The sequence below is a fragment of the Desarmillaria tabescens genome, assembly GCF_030435595.1.
Source record: "Desarmillaria tabescens strain CCBAS 213 chromosome Unknown EV420scaffold_10, whole genome shotgun sequence".
NCBI classification, from domain to species: Eukaryota; Fungi; Basidiomycota; class Agaricomycetes; order Agaricales; family Physalacriaceae; genus Desarmillaria; species Desarmillaria tabescens.
The window spans coordinates 125,565-149,828 of record NW_026848309.1 but is presented as its reverse complement, the minus strand read 5'-3'; the positions used below and the strand labels follow the sequence as shown (position 1 = coordinate 149,828).

Below are 24,264 nucleotides of genomic sequence, written 5' to 3'. Positions count from 1 at the left end.
CTAACAAATAGAGAGCCTGCATAAGCTAAGCTTAAGCCTTCACGTCGTCATAATACGGCGGTAGTAACCCTTCATTAGGTCTAATGGGAAGAGTTATCCTGCCCGTAGTCGTATTTGATTGTGACCTTGTGTGTCGGTGCGAATCTGACCTCCGCACCCACGCTTCAGTTGCTGATTGGCGGAGCTCTGGTGTGAGGTTCTTTAATGATACTGGGGCGTATACGGTGATGCTCTCCGGATCCGACGATGGATTTGAGCGCGGGAGAAGCAGCACTCGCTGGAGCGAGTCTGTACGGGAGTGAGGCCGTGACGTAGGCAGAAGACCGCTACTGCGCTGACTCGCGTGTCTCGAGACGTGTGAATAATAGTTCGACACCGCCAACAGGAAGTGCAACTGGGGTACCAGGTAGCGGTGTTAGAACGGACGAAATGATGGAAGGGAAACATCGATCTGCTTACTCGGGCAACAATCACAATAACCATGCATGCCACAAAAGCCATGACGGCCCGCTCGAACCACCGTTCGCAATTCTCCAGGCTAAGCCCCATTTCGCCGAGATCACGCATAAGCTCGGGCTGGCGAGACAGCTCCTCGCACACACCGGTACGGGTCGTGCTACGAAAAGCCCCATAGGCTCCGAAGACTGTAACGATCGTGCAGAAGGAAAAGTCGGCGATAGAGTAATCGCGGTAGAACCTGACAAAGGAAGGCTTGCTCTGTAGTGTCGTGCAGGGGCGACGATGAGTGATTCGGCATCAATTTTAGGAGAACGATGACAGCGCACCTTGACCACGCCGACGAAGCCTATCGCGCACACTGTGGCAGCTGAAACGAAGTATGACAGAAGTAGCCCCCATACGACCTTGACACCGTCCACCCTCCAAGTATCATTCGACGTCTCCCACTCGAATTCAGGCTCCCATTTGATTGACCGTGAGGCTGCCAATACTTGTATGGCTAGCGCAGAATTGGTGATAATACCGAAGAGGGTAATCACGAAAGAGGCAGACCTAGAGTAGCGAGACATGACAAGAAAAACAAACTGGTCAGCCTCGTGGGAGCGGTACAGAGGGGGAAAACTGGACCAGCAGATGGAGGTAAAAAGAAGAGCCTACCTCGCTGGATATCTGGCCATTGATGGACAGAAAAAGCTTTGTCAGGAGAGACGGGTTGAGTAAGTCAAGAGAGACAACAAGGAGCCGGATGATTCACGGACCAGAGTGACCGTAACCATTACCTTTTCGGGCCCTGATGACTCTGCCGCAACACGTTGTTGCTCTTCTTCCCGCCTACCCAGCACCTTTGAATCCGCCTTTTTACCCTCTGCAGTCCTCTGGTTTTTTACACTCTTCAGTTAGGTTCAAGGGTGTTTATTGCGAGAATTCCAAAGGGCCAGGGTCCGCGATGACGAGGCTTCTATCACGAAAACGTACGATCACGGAACGTTCAGTCTCACTTGGCGAGACTTGGCGGCGGCCTGCGAGTGGGCGGTATGGACCAATGACTTGCTCAATAGAATAGACTTGTGCCTGCCAACACACCTAACTCACATCTACTACCTTATAATACCCTGCTTCTCCAGCTGATTTGCCTAGAGTTCCACTTTGAGCCTGCCGAGCCGGACGGGAGAGGATTCAGATTTCGGCACAAAGGTACAAATTGATCTCCGCCCGGAATAGTCCGACGGCTAAGATTACATCATTGCGTGCCGAATCGTCAGCCCCTATTTCTCCATCATTTTGTTTTCGACTTGAACGCGAGTAACGTTGATTTTACTGTTGTGTTGTTCTGACCGAGATGTTTACAGGACATAGACTTTGATAGAATAATCTTCTAGCCTAGGCTCTTCAGCCGCGCTCCCAATGAAACGTTCCGGTGAAGAAGCTGGTGCGGATGCAAACAACGCGTCGCCAAAACCAAAACGGCGTAAAGCCAGCCAAGCATGTGCTTCCTGCAGGCGACACAAAACGCGCTGCGAACTCCCCGAAGATATTGGTAGCAACTCCGACTGTCGTATTCAATTACGCTGTCATCGTTGCAAAGTCCTTAACATCGAGTGTTCGTTCCAGACATCGAACATCATCCATGTCAAATCAAAGATTAACAGCGCGTCGATGTCTACGATACTCCTTCCAGCAACTTTGGATCCTTCCGAGGTATCTACATCAACACCTACATCAACACAGGAAGCACCTCGGGAGGCTCCGCCTTCCGCGCCCGTAGCCAGCGCGAGAGAGCTCACGGTAGAAGACCTTCTCCCTAGCTCACAAAGCCCTATGGGACCTATACCAGTCCCAGGAAGTTTTGACTGGACTGCGGCACCTATGCTAGCCATCAGAGAGCTGGCGAACCAAAGAGAATCGAAAACAACCCAAGCTCGCTCCAGTTCATCAAGCAATCAATCTAGCGATGAATCTTTATCCAGTATCTTAACTAGCGCACAAATTACGTGGTTATTAGAAATGTACGCTGTTCCACCCCATTAGGAATGACTTATGCTCATATCCAAATTTCTTGTCAGTTTCGAAAAACGGTACATGCGTTGGGTGTCCCAGTCTCAAATTATATCAGAACAAACCGGGATTCTTGACTTGGTCCGCTGTACAGTTGCTTCGAGGCATCTGGATCCTATAACCCAGGCCTCCGTGGCCCCTAGATTATATCGATTAACCGAGAATATTTTCCTCCAAAAGCTTTTTAACCCTATTCCGTCATTGGAATCGATCGGGGCACTCATCATTCTATCTTTATGGTCCCCAGTGCATTGTCCGAACCAAGATAGCCGATTGCTAATAGCTTCGGCCGTTAGTATGAGCATGAACTTCCGGCTGAAAGAAGCCTCCGCGCATGCGGTCAGACTCCAAGAACAGGGTCTCCCAGATTCTCAGGTTTATGAAGAAGCCATTCAGAGGTCTCGCCTGGTAGGAATAGACGTTTCGCCAACTGTTCTGATGCAATACTGATGAATCTATTCTGTTTATAGTGGATTCTCCTTTCGAACACGGAATCGATGTAAGTCATATGCGTCCGGAGTTGTTGTTCATATGTGGGGTTATTTATCGATCGTTATTTTACAGGATGTGCCTTGGCACCGGACGTGAGTCACTGTCCTCGCGGTCAGCTCTCGATTATAGAGTGCTGAGTGCTGGATCCGTTGGGTCGGTTGAACAAGAAAGGGACCTGAGGATCAATATCCAGGGAAAACTGATGGATCTCGCGGAAAAGGGTTACACAATTACCTTGAAGGGTCCTCTAGGCGCCGAAATTGAATGCTTTTATGTGGAAGTCCAGGATGTTCTGACGCGAATGGATTGCCTGTACACGCCCATGTCGCCTCTTCCCAGTAAGTTTGAATAGAAACCGGCAAAATTATTATTGACCCCGCCAATCCCAGTCGTGTCCCAGCATGACTCGTTTGCATTCCACATGCTTTTGCTGCAGTACTACGGATCTCGCTTACTTGTCACACATCACGCACTCAGGGAAATGCGTACGGTTATCTCAGGCTCTAACGCCACCGCCGGCCAGTCCTGGTTACGTGCCCAGTACCACGGCACTTCCATCGCGATGTGCCTAGGACGAGATAGTATCAAATCAGCGCAATCCGTTCTCACCGTAGTGCATTCGGTCGATACCAACCTTCTGGTTGCCGCCCCTGACAGCATTTTCACCATCATCTCGTTCGCAGCGACATGGCTCATCGTGGCCAATGTTTCGATGTATCAGCTGAACTGTGCCCCGCTGGGCGTGGCATGCGATAGGTTAATTTCTATGACAGCGGAATTGCTATCGCGACTGGCGCTGGGACCTGAGCATATTCTCGCGAAGTATGCGCATATCACTGCGACATTGGTGGGTTTGTGGGAACGAAGGAGGCAGTCATCGGACCCTAGCCCTCGGGATCAAACAGATTGCTCTAGTATCACACCGCCCGAACCCCCCGCCGGATTCGAAAATAGTGCCTTGCCGTCTCCCGCGGAATGGAGCAGTGCCCATCTATCAAACAATCCCAACATCTTTATGGATCCTGACTTTTGGTCGTCCTTCATGGACAACCTAGACACGACCCAGTCTCCATGGTCGTAGGTACATGATCCCCTTGTTATCGTGGACGCAGGAGGCTTTGTAAGGTAAGACGCGAATTCATTGGGGTACGCGGGGTGTTTGTGATAGAAGTATATTTATGGCGACCAGTCATATGCGTGCCCAGGGCCCACCAATGAGATTGGATGGCCACTCAAGTCTCGAACAATAATTTTGCGCTCATGCCATTGGAGAAGAGTCTACCCAATGCTCTCGACGCTCTCGACCGTCGACGACGATTACCAAAGTCGTATCATCCAATCGGCTACTTGTCCAGCTGACATCAAATCTGGAATCTGGTCCATCGTGACGAAAGTTTACCCTCTCCAACAGAGATTTTGGAGCGTCTATGCCGTTGTCGATTGCTCCTACATAGAAAGAAGGAATGAAGTGCTCACGGCAGATAACCAGATGGGGCGAGTATCTCATCAAAGCCGCGGTGAAACGCAAATGGGCATTGAACACGCACAAAGCGTCAATACATCGGAGGAAAGTGTAACTGCGCCATTCGAGCGGTGCGCATTCCGATTTGCCAGCGCTGTAGGTTCGAGTCTAGCCCGTCTTCCAAGAGGGAACAACCCATGTTCTCCTTCCATTTGGTGGCGTAGATTTCGAGAATTCGGGAATGAATGCTGAACTTGGGAGGTCGAGGTTGGTGATACAATTGGACTGTATTGCTCAAGTGTGGGAGCGTTAGTTTCGACTCTCTTCGACCCTAGTATTCAGTGCTATGAAGTAGGTCCGAAGTCCACCTGACTCAAGAGCAGTTCAAGTCGCTTACAACTCACATACCATAACGCCGTTATGTTCCTATACACATCTCCTCACCAGCTATGAAACAAAACGCGGATACGTTTCATGACTGTAGTTCCGATTTTTTAAGTTGAATGTCGCAGTGACGCAGTCCGTCCGTCAGGTACATCGTTCCCAGTCGGAGTTTCAAAGAAGCTTGTACTCGCTCTTCGAGGTGCTAGTAACCGTGTCCCCCCCGGACCCCGTATTCCTCTGTCCGAAAAAGATACCTTACTGAGGTTTGCTCATGATGAAATCCCAATGTATCGATATTTTTCCGCGATGTTTTTCCCACTGGAACGAGTTTTCTGTGATGACTCAATTTTGGTCTTCTCCAACACGTTGTTAATATACCAGTGTCTGACCATCATCATTCTAGGCTCTCTTGACGTTTTCGTTGTGTCCTCTGTGAAGCAATTTCTCAAACTGGTCGTTTAGTGTCAAACCCATCAACTTGCGACGTTACTACCTTCTGGACCGTTCCTTTTTGGGTTCTTTGTTACTATGTTCATCTTCGACACGCAAAATCTTACCTTGCTGTCTGAGAGTCGCATTATTTTACAGAGGTATCATATTAACAGAAAGCTGCCATCTTGCTAGGATAACTCGTCGATCTTTGCCTCGAGACATCAGTCCACTCATTTCGTTTCTCTTCATGTCACCGTCGGCCCGTTGTCGTGGTTGAGAAACCTGCCAGCTCTGTGTGCTTCGAGCTCTTTTTTAGGAGCATCTTTTCGCAGAAGTACGTGCTTCGGGGTACTCGAATAGCGCTTAATCTTCGCCGCCATCTTGAACATCCCTCATTCGCTGAATGCGAGCTATCACAGCTTGTGGCCGCCTGGACTGATGGCCGACTAAACTGCTGTCAGTTGCTTTCGGACGCTATACGCATGTATCGGCTATGGGTTTATGTCAGTAACGGGCGCGCCCCAGGAAACCTCCGCACCAATCATCGCGGTTATCTATCCGTGATACATTCATCCCGTAAGTCTGGCAAAAATCCTTGTCTATCTGGCTCAAACAATGGACCGATCCAATGATCAGATCTTTTTGTGGAGCTATACTCTTTCAGCGAATATATTTGTTTCACCTACACGCCGAAGCGCCTATACCTTTTCTTAAACCAATTCGGACATATGAAGCACGCGTACCCTTGCAACTATCTTTAAGTGTACGCGTTACACCCTTTGTCTAGAATCACAGAACCATCCAGATTGCAGGGTAGAGGGAAATCTAACGGTCCGGCGGCATGAACAACGACGGAAGGCTCAGGTCACCAAGCTGTAGCGAAACGTTCTGGCTCTGTCCAGGCTTTCGGGAATCGTAAGTGGCCTCTACAAATCGCTCCCGGATCTCCTGACGTCCATTATAGCTAGTCCGCGTGATTTCAGAGTGGTCTTACGCACTACTTGTGATTACAGCATAGACTGAGACAATGCCCAGATTTCCCAGTTATCAACGAGGAGCAGGGCTGTGTTTCACTGGGACAAGGGAGCCCGCTCCTGCACCCTGACTTGGCATTGAACAGACGAAGCCTCAACTGCGAATGAATCCATATCAGAGCTTGTAGAAAGGACGCCCGTTCTGTGTTCGTCGTAGAGTCGCGGCGACGCAGCGCATGGCTCAGGTACTAGGGCTAATAGGGCGCCGTCAAGGCGTGAAGAGGTTTCCATGTAGGCTGAGACCGTTGAAACAAAGCAAATTACAGCGCACTACAGCAATAACACCGCAAGTTGGCAATCACTCAAAGTCCCCGTCTTTTCATAACGCCAATACCTTAGGACCTGACCCTACGCATGCGTGTTTAAGCGCTCAGCCCCCAGTTTTCATTCTAAAAATTGCCAATTGATTCCCTTCTTGCCCTGTAGTTTCAATCGTCGAGCCTCCTCCCTATTACCGTCTACGTGCTCCCAGAATTCTGTCGCTTTCCTTCTCCTCATATACTCCGCGTAATTCAGTCACTCCAGCGGAGTTTGTCGTCGCATGTAGGCATGCAACACCTACAACCTTGTCAATCTTTCTGCTGGAACTGCCCAGGACCCCCCTTTCAGGCTTGAAATCGATTGCTAGAACGTTTGCCGCACCGATAAAGATCGAGATGGAATTTACGATGCTGCTGGCGGAACGACTTCCTCACACAGTCCTGACATCGGTTCTCGCCTCGGTTTCTTGTACGCATCCAATACCTTTCTTGTCAGGGTCCTAATAATTCTTATCGCTAGATGTTCACTGTAGGGAACACCGACATTCAGCCAGGAGCGGCAGCGAAATTTCATGGTCACAGATCTGCAAGGTGTAGAATGGGCTTTCGCGTCAGTTGCACGTAACTCGCGTCAGCAACCAGAGACGAAAATGCAATAATAAGCGAGACATCTCAGGCTGGGCATGTCTGTTGATTGTCAGCGTACTTACAACGGTTGGTCGGTACACCCTCGATATTGCAAATGCTTTCATGGATCGGTTGATACGCCAGCCTTCTCTGTGCTCGCTTAGTATTCTTATCCAGCGTCTTTGTTCCTTTTAGCTCGTAATTTGTCTATATCCATTTCTTCCGAGCTTTTTGAAGATTTACTAGCGCTGAGAGGTATGCTGTAGGGGCTGTCGGATTGGCCACTTGTAGCAACATCGGTTTGGGGCATCGAGTTGAGAGCAAGAACAAAATGAGATGATGTGCATTAAGTGCAGTGAATACAAATCGAAGACTGTTGGACCACATAAGCATCGACTAATATCCATTTTCTTTATTTAAACAATCCACAGGCCCAAAGATAAGGAATGGAAACGACTGTAAAAATATTACTGATCCTCTGTCTTGAGCGAAGCGAGCAAACGATCCGCCAGGATCGCATGGACAGCTGGTGTCAGGTGCAGATCATCCTCCCAGATAGCGCCTCCCTCGTCAGCTGGGTCGTCTTCGGTAAAGTCGTACTCGAGTGGATCGTCAAGCACATCCGTGAGTACCTTATGCGAGGAGAAGACGAGCACCGTCGCCTGCGGACTGCTCGTTGCGAATTCTGATGCACGCGTACGCAGAAGGTCGTTCCATGTCTCAACGCGATTCTGCACCTCGTCTGACGAGTCGACGGCTACATGACAGATCAGTAACCCAGGATGACTGTTGAGAATTAGGCTTGTACCGCTGGGCGAACGGTCAATTGGAGGGACATCCACCAGCACGAAATTCCGAGCGCCCGCCTTGACATATAGATCGTGAACAGCATCAAAGAGTACTTCGACTATGGGTTCGAGCTCTTCGGATGAGATCCTGCCGCAGTCGTTGATATCCAGAAACAACACTGAAAGCATTAATTTGTCAGCCTGAGAATATTGGAGTGGTTGGGAGGTGCAGAACCGTATATAGTTTCGTTCGGGTCGAGGATGGGAATAGGGTTGGCCGGCGATTTCTTGGGAAAACGCGCGAAGAATCTCGATAATTGGCCCAAGAGGTCGTCTTCCATGGTCGCTGAAGGAAAGGCAAAGTTGTGTAGACGAATGGAGGAATCTTTCAGCAGGTAGTCGACCTAAACCTTGTTGGACGAGCAGATTGCATGGAACACTGATTCACGGACCCAGACTGCAGATTTCTCTTCCAAGTTTGGCGAGGCTGACTGGAGACGGCGTACGCGTGGAGGTCACCAAACTCTCGTTATTCCTGTCTCGCTTCTTTGGTCGTTGTTCCGTGTCAGTATCATCGGCATGAGAGTTCTCTATCGAGGCGGAGCCACTGCCGGAACGCTTCCTCTTGCTCGAAGAACTCATCGTCGGCGCAGGGTCCATCACTTGAACACTGTTTGGAAAGTGAAAGACACGGGTGGTCGCAAGAGCACGAGGAACCCGGCAGGCAGTTATACGGCAATGACTGCTAGGCTCGTGACTAAAAGACGAACCGAGCCTGCCCAATGGGGCAGGGAAGAACTTGAAGTGCTTTAAGTTCAACGTTCATATTAAATGTTGGTGCGCAATTAATATCGATAATTTCTCTCACCGGTAACACAACAAGTATGCTTACTAGAAGTTAGGAGGTGTTTTACTTATCTCATACTGTGCACATGGTCATTCACATTCAGTACTTGGCGCCTAGGCTTTAACAGCCACGATTCTGCGAATGATATATCATCCTCTACGGACTGCGCGTTGATATTGTCACGATAAGCCGGGATCTGCTATACCGATGACTTAAAATATTGACAAAGCAAGCCTGAGCAGAAGAATCCAGATCGTCCACGCGATTCCCTGTGTCGTCCTGTATACACCGGTACTCATCGTCGACGGTGAACAAACGAGCGGCGAGGAGCAGGATCCCGAGGCGCCCTTGACATCGAGAATGTCAATCCCACCAGCTCAACAACTGTTCCGATCCAGGCTCCGAAGCCCACGTCGTCGACATCGAGGACTACTGAGGTGCAGAACATACTGACAGCATGATGTTCCGAGTCCGTTGTAGAACTGCCAGGATTGAGTGATAGAGGCGCTCGTCGCTCCTCTCGAAAAAGAGTCACTGGAGACGAGTATAATGGCTTATCTGGGTTTGCTGTATCTATATTATTGACAATTTTCATTGGCAATGACGTTGCTTTCTGTCTACAGTATATTCAGCAGGGGACAACAAGATAAGCAAATACTCGCCAGGTGCCAGTTCGCTCAAGAAGTCGATCTACTGCCACGTCACGCTCGCAACCAAGGATAGTCTCAGGTAGATGATCCCACCAATCGCTTGGGTCAGTGATGGCTCGTGTATTTACCGCCTTCAAAAAGCTCCCAATATTCGGGATAAAAACCTCCCGCCTCCCAATCGATAATACCGGAGACGGTAGTTATTCCATCAGGCCCATCTCCGACTACGATATTGCGAGGATGAAAGTCTCCATGGGTGAGGTCAATGTGATGGTCGTCCCTCATCAGCGAGCGCAGCCAGTTCCTGTATCCTTGTGATGCCCGAGGGGAGGGCGAGGTAAGGAGGAAGTCGTCGAAGTCAGTCTCGTCGTATATGGACCTCAAACCAGTCCGAGTGCTCATCCGAACATCCTTGCATAAGCGCCGTCCACAAGGCGAGCCAAGGGGTGCTCCGTGTAGTACTGCAACGCTTCGCAAAAGTTGCAGAATGTGGTCCAAGGTCGTCCGGATACTCTTCTTTACTTCTTCAGAGAGTGTCGGCCAGCGTTGCTCGAGGGTAGTACCGCGAATGCGGGTCATAAACATATACGAAGTTGACCCAATAGTGATCAGTCCCAAAACTCGGGGAGCTGGAACACCGGGAACTTGTTCTGCCAGGAACTTCAGGAATCCACTCTCGTCGTGGTCAAGGTCTTTTCCGACTTTTACAACGACGTCGTTGCTGATTTGGACCACAGTGCGACTGCTACCTTCCCCTATGGGCGTCCCGGCGGAGATGCGGTGTATGATGGCTTCAGAGAGACAAGAAGACGACTGCTCGTCCAATGGTACATCAAGTATATCGTAAACTCCAGGAGATAACACGTAAACAGTGCACGGTGGAAGCAGGGGCGGCGGCGTAAGAAAGTGTGCAGGAATATTATATCATTACGAGTTCTGACTGCTCCCCCTCCTTGGCATCTAGACAGAGTAGACTTTATTCCAATAGCAAAAAAGAGTACTGCCGGAGACTTGTCTTTCAGCCGTTTCTTAAGACGTTCCTCTACGTTGTTGCGCATAGACGGATATGTAGTGTAGTGCATGCCTTGTGCAGGACCTTCTTGAGGTCTACAGTAGGGTCATCTTTGAGCGCGTTCGATAATAGACGCAGGACAGAGTTATTGAGGTTGCGGTAGCCACGGTCTGTCATGCGTTCATAGCAGTAGTGGTGGAACCCAGATTTCGTGTTCGAAGTTCTGCAAATGCCTTATTATGGGAAATTCTCATACAAAAGAAGCCGGGGATCTCGGTTAGGGCCGGTCGTATGTACCTGCTAGTGAATTATCTTAACTTTTGATGGTACCGTTTTGAATGGACATTTGTACAACCAAAAAATTCAAAAGGGTGTGTTTTACAGGTCTAGCTAACTCAAAAACAAAATTTTAGAAAGATCACGGTAATCAAGTCGGAGAAGGTATCTAGGTAAAAGTCAAAAAAGAGCATATAGGTACTCCGACCGACTGAAGCAATTTGGGTTACAAAACAGGATACGAGCTGTATGAATTTACAAATTAGATGTCCGGGAAGTCAGATTAGTGGTCCGATGCTAACTGATTAGTGGTCTATTCCGTTAGGCTTGAGTGACAGCGGGGGCACAGGAGGAACTGAGTTGTCTTCCGACACAGACGCGTCGTCGTCGCCCTCAGCATTGTCGTCGTCGTCCTCAGCCATAAGCTTTGCAGCGCGCTGTACGATATGTAAAAATACTTTGAGAAGGACCTCGGTCATCAAAGTGAAACCTTACCTTCATAGCTTCTGCTTCATTCGAGTAATGCCGTCCTCTAGCACGTACAAAAGCTGCATGCTTTGCAGCGGCTGGCAAAATATTCTTCAGCTCAAGGACTTAGATCACTAAAAGAAAACTCACTCTCTTCGTCCATCTCTTCGTCTAGCTCAACCTCGCTTCCCGGATCTCTTCCGCGTCCATCTTCACGAATTCCTGACCGCGCTTCATCGGACAGATTGAAGCTCGTACTACGGCTGGAAGCCGTACTCACCGATCGTCCAGATGAAGGCCTGCCAGTGCTAGAGAACGATGTTCGACGCGAGGACGGCCCAGAAGTGTCCGCACCAGTTGGCGACACCGAACGAGCGGGCGATACTGAAATGTATCGGCCATTCAAGTCAAGATCAGGGATGTCTTTGTACAGCATTAGAATCGACGAGGAATGGATACTACACACGCACCTCCTTCAATCTCGTCGGTCTCTGCATTGTATCGAACATATGGAGTCTTGGGTTCCGTTATCTTCATGAGACTATCTTTCTGTATCTCTGTCAGAGCAATGTTGGCTTCATCCCATTGTAGGCTGCTACAGAATGAGGAACCACGTTATATATCGACTCGGCATCTCCTAACTGTGTATACTCACTGCTCCTTCGCTCCCGGTTGCGGCGGTGCATTCTTCAGGATACCTTTAGGCTTGGGGTTCGACGCAGATCGCGGCAGTGGTGCGAGGTGAGGAGGATCTTCAATAATTTCAGCGGACATTGGGACAATGGCAAAGGTACGATGATGATGGTGGTGTCCAACAAGAGGAGCCTTCGAGAACTTTGGCGCACCACGGTTCCCAAATAGGAAATCTATCTGTAGTCTAAAATTACATTCCCACCTACTTGCTATCGTATATTCTCCTACATACCCAAACCCATGAGCCCTCCAGTTAAACGTGATACTACATTATCAGGCTCCTGTCTTGCCATCTCTATCACGCTCAGCAGCTTCTTAATCCCGATATGGTGCCGTGACGATGCCTCGTCCTTGGCCGTCAATGCAAATCCGGCGTCCCCGAGCATATGAATGGCTTCCCTCATTTCCCCTTCCGAGTTAAACAGCTCGACTTCTTGTAGCACACGCTCCAGTGACTCGAGGTTCGAAATTGGTGGCACTCGCAGCTCAGAATCAAATGTATCTGTAAGGCCAAGCTCTGTCAGGACCGGTCGTAATGACGTGGTTGCAATCACAAGGAGGCGACGACCCTAAGGGGTTGGAATAGCATAAGCTTTCGCTTAGAACCTTCATTATTGATGAACCGTACCTTGGGGGGTCTGCGAGCCAAAAGAACGAGTAACGCTTGTAAAACTGTGTTGGAGAATCGGGGGCCTATCGGTGTCCAGTCTGATCCAGGTCGTTAGGTATGAATTACGGCAACCAAAACGGGACATAAACGCACCGAGTAGACGTTCGAGATTATCAACAACAATGACGCTCAATGGACTTTTGTAACTGTCTGCGAAGACCTTCTGTATCGCTGTCACCTTCTGATTCTCACCGAACCCTACCATGTTGTCTGGCGACACCAGTTTGATAAAAGGGAATTGAGAGGCTTGTGCAATCGATGCGCCCAAGGCCGTCTTCCCGGACCCCGGTGGACCGTGAAGCAGAACGCTAACTAGAGGCGTTCTTGTAGACGTTTGTACTTGGTTCACAAATAGTTGTCCTGTACTGAGTATTTCCTGCGAAGGTCTGTCAATCATTGAGAAAACACGACGTTCCGAAAAGTGCATACATTGATGATGGAGTCAAAGTGGATGATACCGTTCTGGATAACTTGCTGTAACTCTTCTTCGGACACACCGAATGCGGGATGCACTTCTTCTAGGGCGTTGAAAAAATCGCTTCTGTTGACGCGAAGATTTTCTACATCGTCGGATATACCTGCCATAGTGCCGACCTGGAATATCATTAACGAATATCAAGAAAATTTCTATCAATCAGACATACCTTGACATGCCTATTGAATGCGAAACTGGTTGCACTCTTGATGAGACCATTAATTTCAGCACCAGAAAAGTTCTTCGTCATGGATGCGAGCTCCGCGAGGTCGACATCATGATCCATAACACCATTTGTGCGCATCTTGCTCGTATGGATGGAGAGGATCTGGAGCCGCCCATGTTCATCGGGTAGAGAAATCTCCATATGGACTTCGAGACGACCAGGACGGAGAAGAGCTTCATCGATCATGTCGAGACGGTTGGTCATACCAATGATTAGAATGTTGTTCAGCTTGTCAACACCATCCATCTACGACAACGTGAATACCACAAATATATGGGCGAAAGCGGGGGACTGACCTTCGAAAGAAGCTGGTTGACGACGCTGTCTCCAACACCTGTACCATTATTTGTTGACCCACGTTGCTTGAAGATGGCATCCAACTCGTCGAAGATGATAATATGTAAACCACTGTCGTCGCCTTTTTCTTTATACTATGCAACCAACTTAGTTCGGAGCAACAAAACAAAGATCAAACACTACCTCTTTTTCGGCATCAGCGAAGAGTTTTCGTATATTCTCTTCTGAGGCACCGACGTATTTGTTCAAAATCTCTGGTCCATTGACGATCTTTGGCTCCCGAGCATTCAGCATTTTACCGATTTGGCGAGCGATGAGGGTCTTTCCCGTTCCTGGTGGACCGTGAAGCAGGATACCTTTAACATGCTCGATACCCAATTTCTCAACCAATGCTGGAGGAAAGACTCGAGATGCGAACGCTCGACGGAAAATATCGCTGAATTCCGTATCCAAGCCTCCAATCCCCATGTCTTCGAACTTGAAATTGGGAGCAAGGATCGCGTTCGGCCGCGCCCTACAGTGGTCGGTAAAGAATACGTGTTAAAGTATGAAAAGGATTCTCACTTCTTTGCACTGGATCTGATTTTAATGGCGCTATCAGCGGCCTTCATGATAGTCACGTCGGTCTTGTCCATGATTATTCCCATGAATTGGTGATTCACAGAACGTTGACCGGGTGCCCCACCACGACGTTGTTCGTCGGCGATGTCAAGAACAGACACGCCTTTGATTGTCCCTTTGATGTTCTGGCCGTGGTACTCGAACACTATTATCTCGTCCGTGGACATGATAATGCCATTAAACGCTTTCACGATGTGATTAGCCATGTCATCAGCAGAAAACTGCTCTGCAATTTCATGCCGAGGTTTGAGAAATCCGACTTCGATGTCAATCGACTGGAGGAAGGAAGGTGCCGATGGGTGGGGAGGAGATGGCAAGGGCTCGATGCTAACATGATCGCCTTGAACGGAAAGACCTATCCACTGTCGTTGGACTTGAGATGCACCGATACATCCTGGCTGGAGCTTTCCAGTGTTATCATGTCTGACATCATGCATATAGTCAATTTCTATGGATTGAACGTATAATACTCACTTTACAGTCAATGCGAACCCGCCTTTTACCAGAACATGTTGACCGTTGGTGAAGTCAGATGGATGGACGGCGAGACAATTGGACAATGCAAAGGCATCACTCGGAGATGAAACAACTGCATAGCTACAAGAATTATGAGGCGTAAGTCATGCTATTCAATCACTGCGCACCTTCCACTGGAACGCGGCGGTGCAGGCTTCCTGTCGTACGCCCCGCGTTTTTCGAACAAAGCACTCGAAGGATCATTGTAACCGTACGGAGGAACGTTGCTCTGCATTGGTTGAGGGGGAGGAGGCTGCCTCGTGGCACCCCTTGAAGGAGACGAGCGGTAATCCGGTACACGATTATAAGCACCGGGAGGAGGCGGTGGAGGCGTATTATTCGAAGACCGGCCAAAGAAGCTCATTATGGTATCACAATTGGTCTTGAATATATATTCGCGCGTCTGTAAGCGTCCGGTCGTCAAGATATCGTGGTAGTTAGAGATCAAGAGGGCGGTGGATACGTGTAACTGGTGAGGCTGAGAGGGGCTGTGATCGAGATGGAAGTTTGTCTCTGCTTGGCAAACGGCTGAGATAAGCTCGATCATGGAGGCGGCCGTGACGGGCAATATTGCCGCCTCCAGCAGGCTTGACTTTACTTCTTTTTTGCAATGTCTGCCAACGAAACAGTGCCCACACCGGTCTCAACTGGAGAAGCAGTAAAAAACATCCTTGACGACTACCCAGATGTTGATGGCCGCTCTTGTCAACTCTTGGGCCCGACCGCGCTTGTTGGTGATTTCACCCATAGGAACAGCTCCATCTTACAGTGGTTCGTAGATTGTGCAAGGCTTGATGGGGATTCTGGTGATTCTGTCGCTGGTGTACAAACGTCACAGAGAGAAACCGAAACGTCCTTGGCGAATCTGGTGCGTGCAGTTGACTGGATCTATCAAATTTTGAATTAACGTCAACTGAGAACAGGTTATTCGATGTTTCCAAGCAAATTGTGGGACAAATGTTCGTCCACGGAGTAAACGTCTTCGTATCCGATGCTGTTTCTCACAATTCAGACGAGAACGCGTGTGTCCTCTATTTCTTCAACATCCTAATTGATACGACCCTTGGTATTTGCTATAATCCATTTTTTCTCTGTATCTCACTCACTCGTCGTATAGGTGTCGGTCTACTCTACATCATTCTTCGCGTTCTGACTCACTTGTTCGTTGAGAACTTTCATCTAAAAGGGTTCGAGTCTGGCATATACGGCACTCCGCCCTCTATAAAATTCTGGGGGAAGCAAGCAACACTATACGTCGTAGCTCTTACGACTATGAAGCTCCTAGTTATCGCACTTCTGGCATTTTTCCCTGGCCTGTTCATCATTGGTGCCTGGTTACTCAGTTGGACTTGGACAGGAGATGGCGACGCCTTGCAAGTTATCTTGTACGTTTCATTACTCTTATTTCGGCCTCACCTTACATTCTCGTTCGTTCAGCACAATGGGTCTCTTCCCCATCATCATGAACATCCTCCAGTTTTGGCTCATCGACTCCATCGTTAAAGCCTCAAACGAACAATTCGTATCCCTAGACACCGATGTCCACGACGCGCTTGATCATGCAGACCGCGAACCTTTGTTCGGAGTCCCATCTGACGATGAGGACGATGATGACGCCGGTACACAGCGCCATGATATCGAAAACCCACGCTCCCCAACCCATCAACATCAACGCTCCCAATCCAACGATAAATCGACAGGTGGCAGCACGACTCCGTTAGCTTCAGAGCCCAAGCTATCCGGCTCGAGTACACCCCAAGCCATCCCTAGCGAAACGCACGATGTACACGCATACCCTCCTAGCTTGTCAAGTAGCGTAGCGTCAGCTTCTACGATGGCGTCAATACCTGCCTCGAGCATTCGGGAAGCAACGAAGCTCAACAAGAAACGTCGTTCGCCTCCTACACCCCTCCATATACGCCAACCACGACAGCCCGCTGTAAACACTGCTTCTCCTGCACCGAAGAACCCCTCACACGAGAGGAAACCATCTAGACCTGTGGTTGTTGTAGAACCAGCAGGACAGGAGTGGACTGAATCATGGGGAGATGAGGACGACTGGGCAGATAGAGTGGGCGAGGAGGACTGGACTGGATGTCGAATAGAGCAGAAGAAGGATAGTATTAACGGAGTTTGGGATCATTCTCCGATAGGTGCTCATGCAGAATCATAAGGCTTTCTGCACCCTGTCCAGCACTCGCGTGTATGTCCATCCACTAACTTGCATATTATTACATGTATATAATGAACGTTAGCTCAGTAGTACTAGTTGCATGATATACCCCAAAATCATTGTATGATTGGAAAACTCGATCGCCGTTGTGAAGTGGAAGGTGGATTCAATCCGCCAACAGTTCTCCGTCTGAGCTCGGGACCAAGTTCCTGATTTAATTTCGATTTGCACTATGCAGTCAACGATTAATTTCTATGCTCCCTCAATAACCACCGTTGCCAGTCGCGGTCCAGAGCTCTCATTCAAACAGGTGATACTTATTAGAGACAGTCAAAATTCAGGAATGCGTGCTGATTATGACAACGATTATGGAGGGCGATTATGGATAGCAGAATCGTGGGAAAACCCATAATCCACCATAATCGTATAACCTCCTCCCGAGGAGGTTATACGATTACGGTGACGATTATGATGGGTACATAACCGTTGATTAACATCCCGGTAGTCCCATTCTCCTTACATAATTTGGGATTGCGGGTGGGTGGTCAGAGACGCGGCGATTATGGTGACGATTATGGGGCAGAATCGACCCTATAATCGACAGTATAATCGTCCTCATAATCGCCCATAAAACCCAATTTTGACTGTCCCTATTACTTACCTACTTCAGGCTGGAAAACCCAAAGAAATTTCTGACCACGGGCTATCCGAAAAAAGTCTCAAACATTGTGGATAACGAGAGTTCCTGTGTCACCTACAATACTAATGACGATAGTTTCTGTCTTTTGCACCGTCGTCAGAGTCATTGTCTGCGTAGTACGTACGGTGCCGTAAGATAAGTGGTAGTAGTTAATACCGGAACTTCCCGCTTTTGCCGTCCACCGCCGTTCGCCGCTTGCTTTCATAACTCACATAAGTATGTGATCTTCCATGGGCCAAATTCCTAAAATGCCTCCGCGGGATGGGGATATATGATCCGGAGGCGTATCTGATCAACGATGTTATACAACCACGCGCCAATGGCATTGCATCCTTCTTTACTCGTGACCTCTCTGCCAATAATGAGTTGGATACTCTTTTCGGTGCCTCCGTCCGTCTAATGTACGCCTTTAGAGGCCCATTTGAACATGAAAAACGCGTCGAACTCGCCGATTCCAATGATTAGCAGCACCGAGGTATTCCGATGCCCCAGTTACAAAGGGGGGAACGCTGACGTTGAACGTTGGTGCTTCACCGGAGAAAGCGGTCCTGATCCCGAAGTCATGATACTTAAGACAACCCCATCGTCCAGTCATCTTTCTTCCTACATTCACCATGGCCACTGCGAACGCCAAGCTGTACGATCCCCGTCAAGTACTTGATCACCCAGAATTCAAGATTCTTGGGCCCAATGACAAGCCAACAAAGGGCGCCAATATCGCTGTTTTCTACAATCACCGTCATGAGTTGCATATGGTAGAGAAACCCCGTCCCAAGCCCGGTCCAGGTCAGGTTCTCTTACATGTTCGAGCGTCTGGGATCTGTGGGTAAGTTGTCTTTCATATCTTCTGTGAGGTAACGGCGTCTTTGACATTTCGGTCCCGATAACAGAAGCGATATTCATTATTGGCGCCACGGAAGGATCGGTAATATGGTATTGCATGACGAGGTTCGCTCAGATCTCGCTGATGATAGTCTGTAAATCATGCCATCTGTATTGTCCAGTGTGGATCCGGACACGAATCTGCCGGCGAGGTGATTGAACTTGGGGAGGGCGTAACCGAGCTCAAAGTCGGTGAGTTTATACAAGACCATGTTTCGAAGGTGTATAATTGAAAGATATATATATATAACAGGTGACCGAGTAACCATCGAGGCTGAAATTCCCTGCTTCCAACCTTCCTGCGAGCCATGCCGAACAGGGAAGTACAACGGATGCCCTAATGTCGTCTTTCTTTCCGCTCCTCCATATCATGGTGAGTTATCGTGTCGTTCAGCCCGTCGTTTATTCCATTTGACAATGATAAAATATAGGCACATTGACAAAATGGCATGTACATCCTGCCGCCTGGTTGCATCGTATTTCCGACAACATGACCTTTGAAGAAGGCGCCCTCTGTGAACCTTTGACTGTTGCACTAGCAGGTGTAGAGGGTTCAGGCCTTCGCTTGGGGGATCCAACGCTTATTTGGTATCATAATTGTTCAGCTTTAAATATCACATTTGCTGACGCTTCGTTGGTAGTGGTGCTGGACCCATCGGATTGGCCACTCTTCTCTCCGCTCGTGCTGCTGGTGCCGAACCTATCGTCATTACTGACCTCTTCCAAAACCGTCTGGACTTTGCGAAGAAATTGGTCCTCACTGTTCGCACCGTTCTCATTGAACGTGACTTGAGTCAAGAGGACCAAGCTGCGAAGATCAAAGCTGCTGCTGGTATGGCATTCAGAGTAGGCTTGGAATGTACTGGTGTAGAGTCTAGCATTGCTACTGCCGCCTATGTATGTCCACACCATTCACCTCTCGATATATTACTGATCGTGTACATACTATCCTGCAGACCATCAAGTTTGGTGGCACGCTCATGGTCATCGGAGTGGGAAAGAGTCCACAAGTAGTACGTCGACAGGGATGTCATGCATTACTATCGCCTGATCATTTTCTGCAGTACCCTTTCATGCAGTTAAGCTTGAACGAAATCAATCTCAAGTTTATCAATCGTTACGTTGATCAAGTAAGCATATCTTTGGGTTTCTACTCGAACGATATCGTTGATGCTGCCTTGATGATCAGTATCCTAAGGCTATCCGTCTTATTTCTGGAGGGCTAATTGATATGAAGCCCCTAGTCACTCATCGATTTACCCTTGAAAACGCGATAGATGCCTTCAACGTAGCAGCCGATCTTACTCAAGGTGCGATTAAAGTACAGATCCAGGATATGGAGGATTAGGTGGCCTTTTGGTCGTTTATTTTCCACAAAGCTCTTGTAATACATAGTTAGGGTTTATAACAGGCTTTTCCGTATTTCAAAAGCATCCAGTTCCGTATATTGTGTTCGTTCCAATGGGACCATGATTCTGTCTAAGTCCTGACTTTGCATCCTTCAACGTTACCAACGTCGCATACGGCGTGATCCCCTCACGGTGAATCTGGAGCCGTAATAAAGCGGCTGCAGGCTAAGCTGTCGGCAGTTCAGTAGCGGGTCGTGCTGAGTTAGGCGGCGGCTGGCTGCCAAGGTAAAATACAGATGCCGACGGCCGAAGCTAATAATCAGTGAAAACTTGACACTGCAATTGAGAACTAACTTAAAGAAGCATATTTAAGCATATGGGGGTACGTAAAAAAGGTGTCAGAAAATCATCAAGAACGTTAAAGACAATGAGGACGTTTTGTCTAGCAAGCGAAGAAAGCATAACATCGACCAACAAGATAGCAAAAGCAGGAGAGATAACAACATATAACTGTACGTAGATGATAGCAAGGCATTAACCACGTCATAACGAAACCACGGGTTTGCAAAAAAGCAACAAAAGTAAGCAAAACTTAACGAAGATATTAACATGTCATAAAAAGTCAAGGCAAAGCAAAGCGAAAACAAGATGAATTTAAACGTCACCTTCAAAAACGGGACAATTATTCCCTGATAAATCGGTATTCGTATGCTTGATGATCGACATTCGACGGTGGGCGGACGACAACTGCAGGCAATTCCTCCTCTTGCCTCAACGCGGCTCTCACTTTACTGGTACCGGATCGTTCGAGCTTCAAGTGCATTAAAGATTTCCCAGCTTTGACCTGCAGACGTTTGCCCACATTTAGAGGGGGTGCCGCGGCACTAGCCCCAGCGCTGGCATTAATATCGCGATTCTGCAGCAAAGACAACGGCCTAAGACCATTCTCACTAATGGGTGAGGGTGGTGAAGGGGTCTTCTTCTTCATCAGCGGTTTTACGGCTCGGCGCAGCGAACTCATCGATCGCTGGAGAGCCGGGCGTTGCTGTGGCGGCGTATTTTCATCCGACTTGACGTACACAATGCTGCTGCGGCGTTTTCCTCTGGTTGTACGTGAAGGCCCGGATACTTGGGAAGGCAACGGTGGAACTTCGTCCTCTTCTTCTTGGCCTCTTCTCGTTCGAGTATTATGTGGCGTACTCTCAGCAAGGGGACCAATGTTGTCCTCCAGCTCCTTCCCGAATTCGAACAAAGTGGTAGTAGCAGAAGGCGGCAGCATGTCCATCGTGGCGACGGATGAGCGGGCGGTATCAACACCATGAGGAAACTTCGGCTCGTAAGCCCAGTGAACGTGTGGATAGAGCGCGCCCCACCCCTAGGATTCGCAGATACATGCTGGGGTACAGCATGGAGACCAGCCGTTGGGCGCTAGGGAGATAGTTAGGAATTGATTCGCCCCCGAAAACGGTGTTTCGTCTTCCGAATTCGATGTTGCTGGGAACCGCAATATAAGTCCCCACGGCGTCACCTATCTCAGACTGCAAGTGTGTGAACGCCGTCTTTTCCTAGACCGAGACTATAACGATGGCTAAGAAACATAGTACATAGAAAAGAAGAACAAGGACGGAACCTTGGCAAGCTGAGATGATTCCTTTTATGAGACTCCTTCCTTGTCCTATTAGTCACCGTTTTGGATTTGGCGGGAGTAGAATGCATTTCAGGGGACGAGAATTCGTCCTGTCCAAACTCGGCGAGGGGCAGCTTCTTTCCCTTCATCCTCGTCGTCTTTCCTCTTGACGCGACATTGCGTTCCTTGATCTTCATTCCTTCTCCGACCTTCAAGCCGGGCACGAGAATAGGCAATAACCCAGCTGACAGTTCGTCAATTTCATTGAAGTCGTCAACAGCGCCAAATGAGAAACCAGAAGAGTAGGATTTCTTATGCTTGGCTAATCGGGCGGCACGAACACTAGGTGGAGTAGGCGGCAATGGAAACGAAGGCGGAGGACTAATATTAGAGGCCTCACGCCGACCATTCTGGTTTACGCTCATCGAAGAAACGGAACGAGTGCGAAGGTGGCTACTTGAGACTCGGCGAGAAGATGGCATGGCTCCAGAAGCGACCGCTTTGTCGACAGCGAGGAGATCATTACCAGTGATCGCCACCTTTTCAGGGGCACCTGAAGGGAGCACCATGGTTCTAGCAAGCGCAGAATAGTGTCTTTGAGCGATCATGATCCTCGATGCATAAGCCATGCTTTCATCACCACCTGAAAAGTGAGAACTGGCTTTAGAATCCTTCCTCAGTCTGCCAAATTGTTCGCTTGTTTCCGAATGAGGCGTATTGCCGACAGAGGGTGCCAAAGAGGAATCGTCCATCTGAAGCGGGACCGGAGGCGTCAAACCATCTTCGTCATGATCTTCGGGCGGAAGCACAGAAAGTTTCGGCCGAGGAGATATCATGGCCAAAGCACGGCCAACCTTGCCTTTGCCATCGACTGCATCACCGTTAGTTACCCAGACATCTCCACTCCTTCGTCCTTCAACCACCGTGACACTAGGACACGTACTACTCTTGAACTCATGAGAGTGCTTGTAAGTAGCGGTGCTGCTTGCGGGAGACGGTGCACGGAGAACGTCGCTACGGGCTTTACCTCTGACATCGAACAAGCCAGAAGGAATGGGGATTGGTGATCGCAAGAGGATATTCAGTGCCAGGATTGGGGATGATAAAGTGAAAGACAGAACGAGTAAAATTGATGATATGGCGGATGGGGGACCATTTCGCACGACATTAATCAAGTATGGATATGCAAGACCCTAAGAACATCATATGAGCTCAGTTCATGCAATGAAGAGACATGACCATACCATAGGAACCCAGATAATAATTAACCATCCGATAGCCCGATAGACGGAGATCTCGAGAGGCGTTCCGGGCGTCGTTGCCAGACTACTAAGATTTTTCTCGGTATCCTTGTGATTGGGAGTATATCCGTATCCGCCTAAGACTTGTGCACTCGACATCGCAGGTGTAGGAGGGCGAGATACTGCGGTACCAGAAGGCAGTAGCTGGGCATGCAAATTGACAGTGCTACCATTGTGCACAGAGGCATCATCGCGAACTGTAGGTGGGAACGACCAAGCGGACATCACAGTGTGGGATCCGTTGGATGAAGTCAACCAAGAAGTCTGGGAATCTAGACGATTACGAGGATGGTTCGGGAGAGGGGTGGGCGCTTCTCTTCTGAATGGATCCGGGTCACCGAGGCTGGCTGACGTAGGAGAAGTGGGACTGTATGGCAAAGGAAGTGGCGGGACAGGAGGAACGGAATCAACATTTGTAGCAGAAGACCTAAACCAGAAGGATGACTTAGCAGGGACCGAAGCATTATGGCTTCCCTGGGGCCGCCCACTGCTAGTGTGATGAGTGGAAAATGACCATGCAGATATGGATCCCCGGCGGGAGCCCGCTGAAGAAGTGATCCATGACGCGCCATCCCGAATAGCATCAATCTCCTCGGTGGCGAATGAAGGCCTAGGCTTTTCCTCCATCTGCCGAACGGGAGGCCATGAATCCTCGTAATCGTCCATTGCAGCGAGATTACGCTTAATGACCAGCAAGGTTCCGGTGAGACAACCAAACGCTGCCGTGCTGAGAATAGCGACAACGGATGCATAGGCAATAAGGCCTGTAAAGAAAGTGGTGACGCCGGTACCTGCTACGATACCAGCGACGGCGGTAGACGTTATTACAAATAAAGCAGTTGGAGCCCAGAGCATCCAATGCTTAGATCCAAACGAAACGGAACGACCCATACGGATGTGAAGTAGTGTGATAGCGGAGACAACGAGGAGACAAGTTGGCCTGACAGTCATGGCTAACCACACTCGCACTGCGGCGAACGGGTCTCCGGAGATCTCGAGACCGGATGGTCCTCCCAGAGATTCCATAATAACTTGCCATACGATCATTACCAAAGCGAGAAGGTCGAGTGATGCGAGCCAGATGTGACTATGTCTGACCGTTAGAATCAGGTCTCTTTTGCATCAGATTTTACGTACCTCTTGTCAGCTGAAGAAAGAGAACGAAAGTCAGGAAGACCGAATTCAGACTACGAGAAAAAATATTAGACAGGCCAAGGTTCGTTTTGGAAAGACTCACTGGTGAAACACGTCTACTCAACGGATGGGGCGGCAAGATAGGAATAACAATGCGAAGAACAATAAAAGCAGAACATATAAACGAGAAAATAGCCAAAGCCAGGGTTGGAATGAGAGGAATCATTTTACAGACAAGATCGTGGATTCGAGTGAGCGTTGAGTGCGTCGTGCGTGGAAGGCGTAAGGCCTGCGTTGGCGTGGCTCCAAATGGAGTGTTCGTGCAGAATGTTGATGAGAAAGCGTTGTAGGACT

The 24,264-nt window shown here is 49.0% G+C and overlaps 9 protein-coding genes across 9 annotated transcripts; 3 read left to right on the top strand and 6 right to left on the bottom strand.

The window, feature by feature from the left end:
- Positions 1-31: 31 nt before the first annotated feature.
- Positions 32-1,028, bottom strand: EV420DRAFT_1639952 (uncharacterized protein; the record flags this gene model as incomplete). The annotated part of the gene is made up of 3 exons (XM_060477038.1): positions 32-394; positions 460-717; positions 786-1,028. The coding sequence occupies 3 exons, from the start codon at positions 1,026-1,028 to the stop codon at positions 32-34; spliced, it is 864 nt and encodes a 287-aa protein (XP_060333396.1).
- A 709-nt stretch (positions 1,029-1,737) lies between these two features.
- On the top strand, positions 1,738-4,189 carry EV420DRAFT_120983 (uncharacterized protein). Its single transcript, XM_060466371.1, has 6 exons — positions 1,738-1,757; positions 1,809-2,465; positions 2,523-2,922; positions 2,985-3,013; positions 3,079-3,344; positions 3,396-4,189. The coding sequence occupies exons 2-6, from the start codon at positions 1,864-1,866 to the stop codon at positions 4,085-4,087; spliced, it is 1,989 nt and encodes a 662-aa protein (XP_060333395.1). The 5' UTR covers positions 1,738-1,757; positions 1,809-1,863; the 3' UTR covers positions 4,088-4,189.
- A 3,483-nt stretch (positions 4,190-7,672) lies between these two features.
- Positions 7,673-8,397, bottom strand: EV420DRAFT_1266339 (uncharacterized protein; the record flags this gene model as incomplete). The annotated part of the gene is made up of 3 exons (XM_060467323.1): positions 7,673-7,962; positions 8,014-8,172; positions 8,229-8,397. Coding segments are annotated over 3 exons (618 nt in total), but the record flags the coding sequence as incomplete, so codon positions are not given.
- A 1,071-nt stretch (positions 8,398-9,468) lies between these two features.
- On the bottom strand, positions 9,469-10,679 carry EV420DRAFT_1619186 (kinase-like protein; the record flags this gene model as incomplete). Its single annotated transcript, XM_060475451.1, has 4 exons — positions 9,469-9,621; positions 9,686-10,281; positions 10,305-10,532; positions 10,553-10,679. The coding sequence occupies 4 exons, from the start codon at positions 10,677-10,679 to the stop codon at positions 9,469-9,471; spliced, it is 1,104 nt and encodes a 367-aa protein (XP_060333393.1).
- Positions 10,680-10,758: 79 nt separating this feature from the next.
- Positions 10,759-12,087, bottom strand: EV420DRAFT_1526466 (uncharacterized protein). The gene is made up of 6 exons (XM_060472420.1): positions 11,902-12,087; positions 11,717-11,841; positions 11,397-11,669; positions 11,274-11,344; positions 11,081-11,215; positions 10,759-11,023 (listed from the first exon to the last, which is right to left on the bottom strand). The coding sequence occupies exons 1-5, from the start codon at positions 12,018-12,020 to the stop codon at positions 11,084-11,086; spliced, it is 720 nt and encodes a 239-aa protein (XP_060333392.1). The 5' UTR covers positions 12,021-12,087; the 3' UTR covers positions 10,759-11,023; positions 11,081-11,083.
- On the bottom strand, positions 12,088-15,263 carry EV420DRAFT_1304886 (vesicular-fusion protein SEC18). Its single transcript, XM_060468466.1, has 10 exons — positions 14,873-15,263; positions 14,703-14,825; positions 14,172-14,651; positions 13,791-14,121; positions 13,607-13,741; positions 13,254-13,556; positions 13,039-13,203; positions 12,703-12,985; positions 12,568-12,647; positions 12,088-12,508 (listed from the first exon to the last, which is right to left on the bottom strand). The coding sequence occupies exons 1-10, from the start codon at positions 15,106-15,108 to the stop codon at positions 12,164-12,166; spliced, it is 2,481 nt and encodes an 826-aa protein (XP_060333391.1). The 5' UTR covers positions 15,109-15,263; the 3' UTR covers positions 12,088-12,163.
- A 35-nt stretch (positions 15,264-15,298) lies between these two features.
- EV420DRAFT_1526460 (vacuolar membrane protein-domain-containing protein) lies at positions 15,299-17,029 on the top strand. The gene is made up of 5 exons (XM_060472419.1): positions 15,299-15,474; positions 15,524-15,612; positions 15,668-15,810; positions 15,862-16,129; positions 16,182-17,029. Exons 1-5 carry the CDS (start codon positions 15,355-15,357, stop codon positions 16,915-16,917), a joined length of 1,356 nt encoding a protein of 451 aa, XP_060333390.1. The 5' UTR covers positions 15,299-15,354; the 3' UTR covers positions 16,918-17,029.
- Positions 17,030-18,231: 1,202 nt separating this feature from the next.
- On the top strand, positions 18,232-19,847 carry EV420DRAFT_1639946 (L-arabinitol 4-dehydrogenase; the record flags this gene model as incomplete). The annotated part of the gene is made up of 9 exons (XM_060477037.1): positions 18,232-18,443; positions 18,508-18,565; positions 18,622-18,691; positions 18,753-18,872; positions 18,931-19,087; positions 19,141-19,396; positions 19,456-19,512; positions 19,564-19,629; positions 19,689-19,847. 9 exons carry the CDS (start codon positions 18,232-18,234, stop codon positions 19,845-19,847), a joined length of 1,155 nt encoding a protein of 384 aa, XP_060333389.1.
- Positions 19,848-20,530: 683 nt separating this feature from the next.
- EV420DRAFT_1619180 (uncharacterized protein) lies at positions 20,531-24,136 on the bottom strand (the record flags this gene model as incomplete). The annotated part of the gene is made up of 7 exons (XM_060475450.1): positions 20,531-21,181; positions 21,222-21,376; positions 21,420-21,424; positions 21,479-22,668; positions 22,720-23,863; positions 23,914-23,963; positions 24,014-24,136. 7 exons carry the CDS (start codon positions 24,134-24,136, stop codon positions 20,531-20,533), a joined length of 3,318 nt encoding a protein of 1,105 aa, XP_060333388.1.
- Positions 24,137-24,264: the final 128 nt, after the last annotated feature.